The sequence below is a fragment of the Cupressus sempervirens genome, chromosome 7, assembly GCF_028749045.1.
Source record: "Cupressus sempervirens isolate cs-2001-9-10 chromosome 7, ASM2874904v1, whole genome shotgun sequence".
Lineage (NCBI taxonomy): Eukaryota > Viridiplantae > Streptophyta > Pinopsida > Cupressales > Cupressaceae > Cupressus > Cupressus sempervirens.
In genome coordinates, this window is record NC_143124.1 from 43,531,020 (window position 1) to 43,545,018 (window position 13,999).

The 13,999-nt window shown below is 37.1% G+C and overlaps 1 protein-coding gene across 4 annotated transcripts in view; it reads left to right on the forward strand.

Annotated features, from left to right (window-relative positions):
* LOC149545366 (uncharacterized) overlaps nt 1–13,999 on the forward strand; it is a 106,214-nt gene that overhangs the window by 25,287 nt on the left and 66,928 nt on the right. For 2 of the 4 annotated variants that reach the window (XM_089790632.1, XM_089790633.1), the window contains exon 2: nt 12,225–12,404. In XM_089790632.1, the coding sequence (XP_089646758.1) occupies nt 12,225–12,404 (180 nt within the window). The remainder of the gene's footprint in view (nt 1–12,224; nt 12,405–13,999) is intronic. The other 2 variants (XM_089790630.1, XM_089790631.1) reach the window with 1 other exon arrangement.

Sequence of the window (13,999 nt, forward strand, 5' to 3'; positions counted from 1 at the left end):
ATCAGCATAACTATTATTTCATTCCTCAGATTCAACAAAGGGAGAACAGTACATTTCAATATGCATTGGGCTGCTTATATATACACAGCTGTAACAGAATTATAACTATTTTTGACATATGTGGGCTTAACAAAGAATGTAGATTACATAGCCAGTCTTAACAAAAATCTGCAACTTGTAAAGAATAGCCAATTCGCTGTTATCATGCCATGTGAAATAATGTTGTCTTCATCTGTGTTTGTGGAGCCACATGTCTGAAGTGGTTATATTGTAACAAAATATAAATATAGGAAGAATTTGATCAGTGTGTTTCCCGTCCACATGATATTTCGAAACATATCTCAACTGTGAGATATTTCCTTCCAATTTCTTACACCAGCCACATACGGAAATTCTATGTACAACTGGCAAGCTGATTAATGGAATGGTCCATATAAGCCCTTCATCGTTGTTCATAGAGTAGAAAGAAATTTGTTACATCTTTGAGAAATAGGGAAGGTGCTGGTGTCCTCCTCTACCCGATAGAAATATCTGTCATCAAAAACATGTTATACGGTGGCACCAAAGTAGAGAATCATATGGTTTTCCTTCCATATTAATCACAGATGATCTGCTGGCATGTGCTCATTGATATTAGTTTCATGTCAGTAGAAACATGGATTCATGTCAAGCCACAACTTAGAGAGTATATATCATTCATTCACGGGACCTTCTGTATTCCAGCTTCTTGTTTTATCAACATACTTCGACCTTGATTTGGTTGAATCACTAGAGACATTCACAATGTAGTGACATGAAGGAGAGTGATAACATTAATAGTCCAGTCTATGTTGCCATAATAAATTGGTAAAGACTGGAAGCATTCTTGAATAATATCCATAGAAATAAGCTAACAATAAATGGGACCGGAAGTTCCTGTCAAGGAAGCGACAGGATGATCTGTACCCACAAATCGACGTGTTGCAATTATAAAAATTAGTAGAAGCAATCAACAATGAATTTTCCATATTTTAATCCCAAAACTTTAATAAATAGTACTTATATATATTAAATCATATGCAACATAAAAATGGTAATAATGAGACAAAATAGAATGGAAGTAAGTATGAAAGTGCATGAAATGGATTAAAATATGGCATTAAATAGGTTGTAAATGGCTCTCATCACTTTCCATCTTGTCAGTTTGAAGTCAGGTGATTGTATTCGATTGGGGAGTGCAAAATACCTTCCACAAAGCAGATTTGACATTTCAATTATTTAAATTCTCAATGTTTATCTTTGATAGTTGGCATTTATTAGTGATCAAGCATCATAGATTCATACTATGAAATGATTAAGTTTTCCAATGATGTATATTTTTCTCATTTCTTTGTGTGTGTGTTTATATATAGACACACACACATACACACACTCATAGGAGCCCATACAAATCATAATGGGAAAATATCACAAACCCATGTATCGGGTTCTTGCATCCGAACTCATCCCCAAACTCGAACCGATAGCATTTTTTTGAAGAATACCAATTGCTCGTAAGGAGGTCTCATACATCAAATGGGAATCTAACTTGAAATTGACTGTAAAAATTACCTGCCTTGTATTGTCCACTGACAAATTACATATGATTTTTTTTCTTTTTGCTGTATCTTTGGAATCTGAATCTGGTTGTTTGCTCTTATAATTATTAATTCCCTTGAGTCTTTTTCAGGCTTATTTTTGGTTTTAGATGCCACAACTTGGGTATTTATTCTGTATAAATTTTGGGGTATGCCATTTGATTTCTTCTTAGGCTTCTTCCAGATTTGACAATTTTAGTGCTATCTTATTATCTTATGCACCCCACTTTTAAGTTTTGGTTATGCCGTTTGATTGCTACTTGGGCTTTTCCCACTTATGACCATTTCTGTATTATCTTATTTAGTGTAGTAAATGATAGATGACGATATGGGCTTTTAATGTAGCATAGATTAACCTTTGATGACAGTCATAAGATATTCAAACTTTTGTCATGAAGACAATTCATAATCATTTCTCACAACTCTGCCATATGCTGCTGAAGATATGAATATTCTTATTACAGTGACTGGCATTTGATCCTGGGTCATCTTCTCTTATCAATCTTCCTTGTTATCATTATTCATTACAACTATTTGGATTATATCTTGTTCTTATCTTGATCTACAACTATTTAGGTATGTGACAGAGTTGGAAATTTTACTGGATTACTTTGAATTTAATTTTATGATTTTTGTATCAATAGTCATTAAGAAATTTGGAGTGTCTAATTGGTGAAGCAATCAGATTTTTAAGAGTTTGATATTATCATTGATTTATTGGTGGAACTATTGAACCTTTCATATAATTGATTTATATCATAAAAGAGTTGGCCATCACGCTCAGAGCAGACATTTAATCAGATTGAACATCAACTTTGTACTCATTAATTCAAAGAACAGTGACATTATATGTCAAAGATCTGAGATGTATATTGGCATATCACATTCAATACATAACATTTATATCAACTAAAACTATTGTGCAAATTTCCATAAAAATTAGTCTATTGCAGTTTGAATCATAAGAATTAGATAAAACCCTGAGAAATCAGATAAATGGATATTACATTGTAGCAAGTGCTATTGCAACAGTCTTTATAAATATCCTCTATAAACTACATGGAACCTGAAAAGTTATAGTAAGTGATCATGATCCTGCAGCGACAAGCTATTCTCAGACTGACTCATTGTCATGTTTGGGCACTTTGCTTGCTCGAAGCTGTCATATCATCCCCAATTAGACGGATAGACTAACGTGGTCCTCAAATGCTTGGGAGGTTATGCTCATTTTTTCTTTGGATAAACAACAGAGATTGGGTGCAATGACTCCCACTACTAGAATGGTGGTATAATGCTTCCATACTTCTCTCAAGATGTCTTCATTTTTGGCAGTTATGGGTACTTATGGCCATCAATCACCTCTTCATTGCAAGCACACCCAAAGGTTCACATAGGTGAAGAACAAATTCAACATTAGCAGGAGGTATTTGCTAGTCTCAAAGAGAAGTTGGAAATTGTAGGTCAGTAATAAACAATTAGTATATCTATTGTTAAAAGTTGTTAGTAAAGGAGTTGGGTAGTTAGTTGTAGTGAAGGAATGTGTTTGTTGGTTTGCTTAACCAACTAGAATAGTATATATGGACTGATTTAAGTAATGTAAAGACAGATTTTGTATGGACTATTTTGAAATCAATAGAATAAAGCATTTCCTTCGCATTGCATGGTATTATGGTAATACATCTGTTTGTGTATTATAATTATTGCTGAGTATTGGTATGGTAGATAGAAGCATTGGTAAGAGTTACAATAGACATTCTTGGTAGAACTCATCGACATCAATGGCAAAAACATAATGAAACAAGGTAATTGATAGTGCAATTAAAGGATATTAGTAGTGGGAGATCGGGTGTTTGGGTGACTACAACCATATAAGAGAATGCCACTAAAAACAATTTAAAAAATATAACAGGATTGCACCCAATTTCTATGTCTTTTATAAGGTTTTTTTGAGGATTGACAATCAAACATATAAATTGAAGTTACTTGTATTAGTAAAGATACATCCAATTTCCTATGTTTCTAGCTTGAAGAAGACTATTGGACAAGTTGTACCACAAATTGAGTTACAAGGGCTTGATGAGGAGGGTAGAATAGTTTTGGATGTTGATGGAATTTTTTAAACATGTCTAATGATGTAGTACAAGGCAGGAGAATCCCCAAAGGAGATGTCCTAGCCCCAAGCAAATAACCACACAACGAAATATACACAATAACATAGATTTAGATCCAAAATAACACCAAGAATCATTAGATTTTCATACAACATGCCCAACTGTAAGGCCTTTCGGGTTACAACCAAATACAAAGCAATTACAATTGTAATTTCGGAAGACCTCACAAGATCCAATCTCCTAGCTAGACCAGATCCACACTCTGGTGGAAACACCAAGAAGAATCTAAACTTGTGCTCGCAAGCCACCAAGCAACCTTCTTGTTTCCCAAGCCCACACTTAGCTATTAGCTCTACTAAAACTTCTCTCCTCTCAACTACTCTTCTTCTCCATGTTGGATGCCAATGACTCTAGACTCCACAAGACCCTCAACTTATACCCAACTAAGCCACAAGTCGGCCTCGCAAGTTACAAATTAAATAAACCCTTATATTAAATACATATTTAAGCCACAAGTCGGCTTGCAACAGATATTAAATACCAGATGCCTTAGAAGGTTCACAACACCCCTTAAATACACATAGGACAAATAAACAAGACCCAAATAGGCCCACACAAACTCCCATGATCGCTCCACATTACAATCACACTCCTTGCACATTAAATGCACCGAGTCGATTGATCAAATCCGCAAGAACTCCATTCGGCAAGCCCAAATTGCTGAGCATCAGCAACCACTTGCCAAGCATTGCCGAGCTCCTTTGAGTGCCGAGCAATACAGTATAAGCCAAGCAACGGTGTAGATGCTGAGAAAACCTTCAGCGACTGAGCTCCTCAACCAACTCTACACCCAAAAACTACCCAATAATGACTGAGCATCACCTCTTTTTCGACTGAGTTCTCCAAGTCCAAGTTTGAACCACTTCACCATGCAGTATTGCCACTAGCCTAGGATGCTCCTACATCACCTAAGAGGCTATTGACGAGGGCAATCATATAACATTGATCAAATGGAAGAGCTCTCTAGTTGAATGTGTTTCATGGGAAAATAAGGATTTTGGGCAAAAGGATCCATAATTGATTGGCGCCTATGACAATAAATCTTTGAAAAGGTGTCGAATGATACACATTTAATCTTACAATTTGCCTATGGTTATAAGTAGTTGGCATTTGGTTAACTCTTAATTAAGTTTTATGATCATTATAATAGTCTTATGTAATAATTAAGTCATCCTAGGTATTATATTAGGAGGCTAAGTCAGTTCAGGTGACATCCAAGGCCTAAGAAGGGTAGATATAGAAGCTAGTGGCAGTTTATCATCATCATATTGCAAATTGTGTTATTGTAGAATTTTGGAGGTATAGGTGTTCCTCAAGTGGTTTATTAAGCCATAGTGTATTTTCTATTATATTCTCTGGTGCAAGTTTTTTCTTTACAATCATCATTAACAGTGATGGCTGGATAAACATGCTTGATGTGGTCAAGTGCTTGGACTTTACAGCTAAAGCACACTCTTATTGTCATACTCTCAATTGGCTTCAACGGGATAAGAACATTAGAGTCAAGTGTCAATCCATGTTCGAGTATGGAATGAAATCGATACATGATGACATCACTTGTGGTGTAGCTCAGTTAGAAGAATGTAACATTCTACATGGCAGCTCTATAGCCACAGTCATTGTCACTATCATGAATTACTTTTTGTGGATAAAAGTCACCTTAGCATCAGCAAAGTAATGCTGCAAGCTTGTGTTACACATGGAGAAGTTTGTAATGCTCAGAATACCACGGAGCTTTTGAATAAGCATGCATTAATCTCACATGTACTCAGGGAAACAATTTATCAATCCATTATTTGTGAAACATGTTTGAGATGAATAGGTGGACAGGGGGAGTGGACAGAAGTGATTGAGTGATTATTAGTAGATTGCAAACTTAAGTTTCTATTTGAACACTTCTGTTGATGTCAGTTTTGTACCACTACATAACATATAACAATTGAACACCTGATATGGAATATCAAATCCTCAATTCCTCTCTTGAAAAGTTAATACTCATGAAGACATAAGCAAAACTCAAATGTTCCTTACACCTGTGGATACTAACTTAGTATATCGATGTGATTTGCTGGTAATCACGTAGGTGGCCTTACACTATTTGTTTGAGGACAACTTGGACTTTTGGTGGGATGATGGTGACAAAGGTTTTGTATTAGTTCCAGATGATGTTGATAGAGATGGTGATGGTGATGGAGGGTGAATGTTCTAATGACTTATGCCTTCCTAACCTCCTTCTTCAAAACTCCAAATACTATACTACTTGCTATTCTACTCGTACTCCTATGAATGGAAAGATTAGCAAATGGACAGGGATTGAATCTGATGAAAGTTAACTGGTGGCTCTACCTTCATAGATGCAATGATTCAAGGGAAAGGAACTAGTTTACCACACAAGGCTTCCCAACAAGCCGTTAGGATGCTAGTAGCCTAGTTATAGATCCCTATCAAATATCCACTAATACTACCATGCAACTATTCATCTACTTTTCTCTCTACTTAACAACTTCTTGAAATGAAATCTACTTTAGCAACTTCAAAGAAAATCTTATTCAACTATTGGAAGTAGAAACCATGCAACAACACCAAAAGTTCTTAGTTACCATGCAAGTCACAACAATGAGAAAGAAAAGCGATTTTGGCATTATCTTAACAACAATTTCCTTCAACCCTTTACAAATGAGAGAAAATGGCCTTATATAGAGGCCAAAATTTACAACTGACGGTAGAGATAAAGAGGCAAAATTAACAATCTAGATTGGATCCTAGAAACCCTAATTAGGGTTGCCACTCCATCGGCCAATGAGAAGACGCCACCTCATCAATGGACCAATGAAAAAAAAGAAAAAGTGGCAACCAATGAGAAGGCACCAAAATGGTAGCCAATCAGAATTAGACACTTGTCCTATCCAAGAGGAAAGAGAAATTGCCACTTGGGCTTACATCAAATGATCTTCTAATATAGTTCTACCCTTTCTTGCATCTTTTTAGCCAAAGTAATGAACTTGGCTAGCTTGTTGTTGACTTCCTTCATGGGAGGACAAGGTGTGTGTTTCATTCTGAGCTTAGCGGAATTCATCATGCTGCTTGCTGCTTGCAGTGTCTTCTCATGGTCCTTCTCATACTCTTTTACATATCCGATAAAAGCATTGAGGGAGGCAAGGGTGCCCAAATGTTTCTTCTTGATGGCAACCTTCCCCAACTCATCCAATCTCAATCTGAATTCTGTCTCATTGATGTTCTCCTCTTTGATATCTTCAAAATCAAGCGCAGCTCCAACGTCACTCATCATGGTTGAAATGGAAGTGTCAACGCCTGGGCTGCACTGTGCTGTGCAATCTCGCTCTATACCTCTTCAAGTATTCTCAATTTGATAATTAAGGCAACAAACCAAGACTCCACTGTACTCAATCCTCCTTCATCAATCAACTTGGCCCTTTCCAAATTTTTTTTTGGTAGCTCAATGAATGCCTATAGTCTGGGAATAGCTAAATCCTTGACTGTAAGGAAATCCTTCCACTCACCTTTGAATATTTTGAATTTGTTTCTAATAGCCACTAATGACTTGAATGTCGAGACAAAGGAAGGCAAGAAATTCTGCCCATCTCGGATTGTATCATGGATCCAATCCTTAACTTCACGCAGCTGAGTTGATATCTCTTCTGTGTTGCTCCCGCTGTCTTGAGAAAGGGCTGCCTGGTGCAATTGTTGGATAGGCTGGCAATTTCTCCAATTGTTCTCGGCCTCCAACTTTACAATCCTTTCGTTTGCCTTCCTCAACCTTTCTCTGATTGAAACTATGCCCTCCTGGATCTCCTCACATTCCATGTCATCCGTGTTTCTTCCCAAGCTATGCTCTACTATTTCTTAATCCTGAGCTGCAATCTCATCCAATGCCTTGTTAACTGTTGGTATAGCAATTTGAACCTTTTGGTGACCATCACTGTCGCTCCTAATCACCTTTGCCACTGTTTTTGCCATTTGTTTCTAGTTCTCGCTATCACCCTTTTCTATTAATCCTTGGATGTCTTCAATTGTTCGGGCAGTTACTACCTCGTCTTTTGGCATAAGCATTTGCCTTAACCATAGTGGTGCGGTGCATCTCCCCAAATCTGGATTTGGTTCAATTAGCCGATCATCACCAATGGCCACAGGTGCCTGGCTTACTTCCTCAATATCAATTGGACCATCTTCTTCTCCACTATTAACTACAATCTCATCTCCATGTTGATTCTTTGAGAGAGGAGAGTACTCGGTGCTATCATTGTAACCACTTGATTCTGAATCAGAGCTCACCTCTATTGCGGTCCCTTGTTCACTTGTGTTATCTTCTTGACCTCTAGCCTCAATTATACTTTCCCTTGATGCTGCTGCATTCTGTCTCTTTGCTGGAGGTTCCTGATGTTCTTTACCCTTTTCACCCTCCAAACCTCTATTCTTGCTTTTAACTATTCCTTGCTGCTGGTTACCTCCTTCACCCCTCTATTCGACTGATTCCGTTGGACCTTCCTTGGGCTTCATCTTCCCATAAGTAAAGTGCACCCTTTGACTTTGTAATTTCCTCAACTTCCCATTGTACCACGACTCAGTGTGCCAATTGCTCTTGTAACTGCCTCCAAGGAAGGATCTTGGTGATCATTCTAATCCACTGGATTCAATTCTGTTCCCTCCACTGTGTTATAATCTTCTCTCAACACATTTTCACCATCCTCCAGTTGATTGGGAATATCAAGGCCTCTCCATCTGATTGCCCTCATCATGTTTTCTGATAATCTTGAGAAAGCTAGCTTCCTCACGTGAAAGTCATCCTGTGCATTGGCCCATAAATCTTCTATAGTAAGGACATGTTTAAATGCATTTCCGAGAGATGCCTTGATAAGGCCATTAGGATTGAATCCTTGCCTTGCTCTGTACCATCCTAGATGATACCATTCCAATTCTTTCTCCATAGCTACAAAAGCGACAGGATTGGGGCAACTATCATTGCCAATTCCAAATGAGAAGGTAATGCTTGTCTCACCTTTGAGTTTCATCATTCTGTCATAATGCTCAAGTTGCCTAGCCAATTCCATCAAAACTACCTTGTCAGGTGGGTACCTTGGAAGTCTCTTGGGACAAATTGTGCTTTGTGCTACTCGAATATAAGTGAATTGCGAAAATTGGATGAACCAACTCCCATACTTCTTGACTTTTTCTTTTGCCTTTGATGAAAGCCTCTTAGCAGGTGTCCCTTGTAATATCCTTACTGTCTTCATGGCAAAGGCGTCAGAAAACATTTTATAGTCTTTGTTGTTGTGCAAATGAAGTTGTGGATAGCATTCATGCACTAAACATTGCCCCGGTCCATTACCAATTACTCCTAAGGCTTTAAGTCCCAGATTTTCATACAATCTCGCAATCAGATAGAACAAATAGGATGCCATATAGAATTGCTTTTGATTTTGTACGATCTTAAGTTGCAATTCTAGATTCTCTCTTATGATCCTAGCCCAATCAAATCTTCTTTTTCCTTTTTCAATTTCATCAATAAAGAAGTACATCTAGTTTTCGAATTGCATACCTTGAGCTAGGCTCATGATCTAGCTGAGGAGCACAATGAGATCGCCATACTCTAATTTGAAATCTGATACGGTGAGCCTTGATAATCTGGTAACTCCGTTCTTGCCTTCATGTAGCCAATCCTACTTTAGATGAATGAAATAAGCCTCTTGGTTATCCTGAAATGACTTAGCTGCTTGATCCATCATTACTATTGTCATGCCTTTGTATTAGGGGATATTAAATGTTTTGTCGATTACTTGTCCGCTGATGTTGGCCAACACTCTCTTCCCTTTATCAAATATGATGGACTTACTAACCAAATCAAACCGGGATGCACACTCCATTACCAATTCTGGACAAGGTAAGGTAGGAGGGAAAGCCACTGCATGAACAATTCCACTTTTGTAAATCTTCTTTGCGATGGGGGATTGCCCTTCCTTCAGTCTATCCTTTAATTGTATTATGTTCACTGTACCGATATTGGTATCGCTTATTCGCCTCACTTTCGAGAAAAAGGTGGTCTTAGGCATCATGTCTTCCTTTTCTTTTTTGGTATTCGTTCCCTTTGGGTTCTTGCTTGCACTAACATCTACCATCCTAAACACTTATTTTTGCCCCTTCGTTCTAAGTGATATGGACTACCCTTATCAATCTCCAGCTTTCTTTCTATCGATGGATTCTAACTTATTTCTGCGTCACCAAGTCCTATCACTACACTTATCAATCTCCAATCTTGAACCTAGGGGTGGTACTATTACTTATTTCTGCCTCTTCGTTACCTCAAGATGGACTACACTTATATCTCCCAACTTCATTCCTAGGGTGGTCTAGCTTATTTCTGCCTTGCCAAGTGTCCTATCATGGAATCTACACTTATCTCTCCAAACTTCAACCTATAGATGGGATGATGAAGTGGTGGATGATGAATGCTAGAACATAAGAGAAACAAAACTAAGCAAGAACAAGCAGTGAAATCCACCTTTAAACCAACCTTCAGCTCTAAAAATGAATTGAATTTTACCTTTACCAATAGCTGGGCTTTCTTTGAATTCGGATTAGAGCTTAGGAAATCAAGCCTCTTGCACAAAAAATCAGAGTTTTAATCTCTTTGAAACTGCCCACACTTTGCCAAAGATCAGACTTTTGATCAAATATCCTCTGCCAAATAAAATTACCCAGATCTGGTGCAAAATTCGCAGCCCTTATAGAGAAAATTAGGCCTCCACAAAAGTCACCCAAGCAAAAAAATTCTGAATTTGCTCCAAAAATTGCCGAGGGCAGAAAATATTCAAATCTGCTCTCTTTTGGAAAATCACCAAACACTTGAAATCTGCCCAGAAAATCGCTAAGCACCAAAATCTGCCTTTGCAAAATCACCAAAGCATATAAAATCTGCTTCTTTAAGAGAAAATCGCCAAGCATGAAGGCTGCTCCAAGGGAAAAAATTGCTAAAGAGAAGAAGGCTGTGATGGATTGGAGAAAACGGAGAGGGAGGAGCCCTCTTATACCACATTCCATTCACTCCTCGAAGCTGGCCGACTAGCACTTATAGGAGAAAAAGATTAAATTAGCTTTTCATTAATGGTCCCAAATTAAATGCCAAGCCAAGATTAATTTTGCCTATAGTGAAATTTGCACATTTAATTGCCGGTTAGGACCAAAATTGCAAAATAAAATTAAACCTTGGAGATGTTAAAATTTTTCCTTTAACGACGTCTTGGTAATTAAAATATCATTTAAAATCGGATTTAGCAAGCTAAAATCGATTTTCAACTTTTAATTTACCAATCTTTTTTAATATTTTAAAAATTTTCAAGGCAATTTTAACCAATTTAATGAAAAATTTTGCAATTAAGTTCATTTTCGATTTTGCAATGCAATTTCAATTTTTTACCAAAAAAAAAATCATTTTTCTAGCATTCAAAATTGATTTCTCAAATTTAATTTCACTATCACAATTTTTTTTTTCACCAAAAAATTCAAGATTTTCCAAAACAATTAAATCTAAAAAATTTCATTTTGAAAATGCTCAAGATTATATAATTACATCCAATTTTCAAAATAAAACCGTCTAAGTCCAAAATTGAAATTGTAAATTTTATCCCGCCAAGTATGGTTCTAACCATCGAAAAAAAATATTGTCTTTTAAATTTGTTCGGCCTAAGGATAAAATTACAAGATCTAGAAAATTGAGTTAAGACCGGGTGAAAAAAAACAAATCTAACCACATCTCTCTTGGCTTGAAGGCGTCCAAGGCGTAAAATTTTCTAAATCTAAAATTTTTGGACAACTTCAAAAAAATTTGCCAAGGCGATCCAAAAAAAAGGGGGCCCCCAAAATTTTGGGGCGATGGTGTGAAAACCTCACATCAACTTCCCAATCACAGTTTCATAAAATCCAACAGCAACACTATCTTCTCAGCATCAATGACACAATAAATAGTCTTCATTACTTAACCTACCCACAGTTGAGTTTTCCTCTTTGTGTAGTATTACAAAGCTATATGTATATGTTAGGTTTTATAATCTATATGCGAGCTTTTCTTCAGTGTTATTCATTTAGAAATATCAGGTTGTTGTTTAATGCTAGATCTTATGAGAGTAGATTTCATATCATACCCAAAATGAAATAATCTGCTTTCCTAGTAATTTTTGAATTTTGTCTCCCATGTAATCAGTTCTAATGATTTATGATGTTCTTTTATGCATATGTTGATTCTTAAACTGGTTTAGGTTCGAGCCTCAGAATGTTTTGTTGAGATCCAATGGGGAAAGTTTCACTTTTTTTTTTTAACAATCAAATGTGCCATGCTTACAAGATCCAGTGGTGGATAATGATGACATCTAGCGTCTGCTTATATTTTAAGTCCTAAATTTCCATTGAAATGCTCATGTTACAGGTGTGTGCTCTTCTTGGGGGAGGAGGCTATGCAGAAAAGGTGGCTGTTCACTCTGGGCATGTCCTGCCTGTTCCCAAAGGTGTTTCATTACAAGAAGCTGCAGCCCTTCCTGAAGTGTCCTGCACTGTTTGGTCAACAGTTTTTATGACAAGTCATCTATCTTCAGGCGAGAATTTTCTGGTAAGTGTTCATGTGAAAATGTTCGTAGATATTAATTTTCTTATGAACTTGGTTTTCAAAGTAGGCTAGTTTTATTCAAGTAATGTCTTTTCTCAATTTGAAATCTTTTAAGGTGTACAAATTCCTTGTAATTACGTCAGCCTGAGGTACAATGCTGGTTAACTCTAATCTTGATTGGAAGAATCTATTGGAGAAAAGTTGTTAGATTATTCATTCTGATCATATGACGGCTTGAAACATATTAATAAATTCAACAGTAAGAGCAGTAACAGTAGTTGAAACTTTAGTGGAACAATATCTTTATCCACCACTTTGTAGATATGATTAGACTTGTCATTTAAAAACAATTATAAGTCTATCTTGATTTCGTGACATGTGTCTTACAGTTTGGATTGAAATTTGAGTGCATGTTTGAAATGGATATTTTGACAGTGTACTCTTAACATGCCTTTGTTCTTCATATTAATCTAATTAAATGCTTATGATCATTGTTTTGATTAGTTTAAAATTGTCTGTTGATTCATGATATCCATTGCAGAAAGGCCTCTGAGAAAGAGCTAACAGTTTCTTTGTTTTCCGTGTACATAGTATGTTTGGGTAAGTAGATAAGTCCATTTCCTTGAAGATTTTATTTTTTCGTTTGCAGCCCCAGCTCCTGTAGAGGTACACATCAGCTCTGTCAGTTGAAAATGGCAAAATTGTCCCACTTTAAGATCTTTTTAAAGTTAATTCTACCCCAGTGGAATCAAGAAAACCAGAAGTAGAGCTGAGATTGGGTGGCAGAGGTTTCTTTATCTCGGTTATTATTATTACTGTGAAGTACTTGATGAAGGATTGTCATTGATGTCGTAGAATGTGAATAAGTACAACTCTTATGTGCTAAACAAAAGCAGTCATAATCAGTATCCCTATCAGTTTAGAAGACCATATAGTCATCATTCTATGGACATGAACTTGTTAGTATTTAGATGGAGGACGTATGTAGTGGAGGACGGAGTGTATGCGTACAACTGAATGCACTTTGGATTGTGTAACGCACCTGCCACGTTTCAGCACTTGCAACGTTTCAGAGGATCATTTTGCACATATTTGACAAAATGTCGGTAGGCAACTTCTGTGCATTTCTGGATGATTTTCCATTTTCAGTGGACAAGCCAACCACTTGAAGGTACTTCAGGAATGTATGGAGAGGTGTCGACAGGCGAGGCTGGCATTGAATCCAAAGAAATGTCGGTTCATGGTTCCTCAAGGAAAACTACTTGGGCACATTGTTTCCAAGATAGGATTAAAGACCGACCCTAATAAAGTAAGGGTGATAGTGGAAATGGAAGCCTCGATGGATGTATCTGGAGTCAAGTCCTTTCTTAGGCACATTTGGTACTATAGACGGTTTATAAAGAATTATGCCCAAATTGCTCTGCCCCTGGACAAGTTGACACGAAAGGAGAACCATACATCTAGACTTCCGAGCAGGAGATTGCCTTCACAAAACTGAAGAATAGATTGTCAGGAGCGGGGATAGGGAGTTCCACATCCATGTGGGCGCTTCAAACTTTGCCATAGGTGCAATTTTGGTGTAGATTGGTGATCATGGC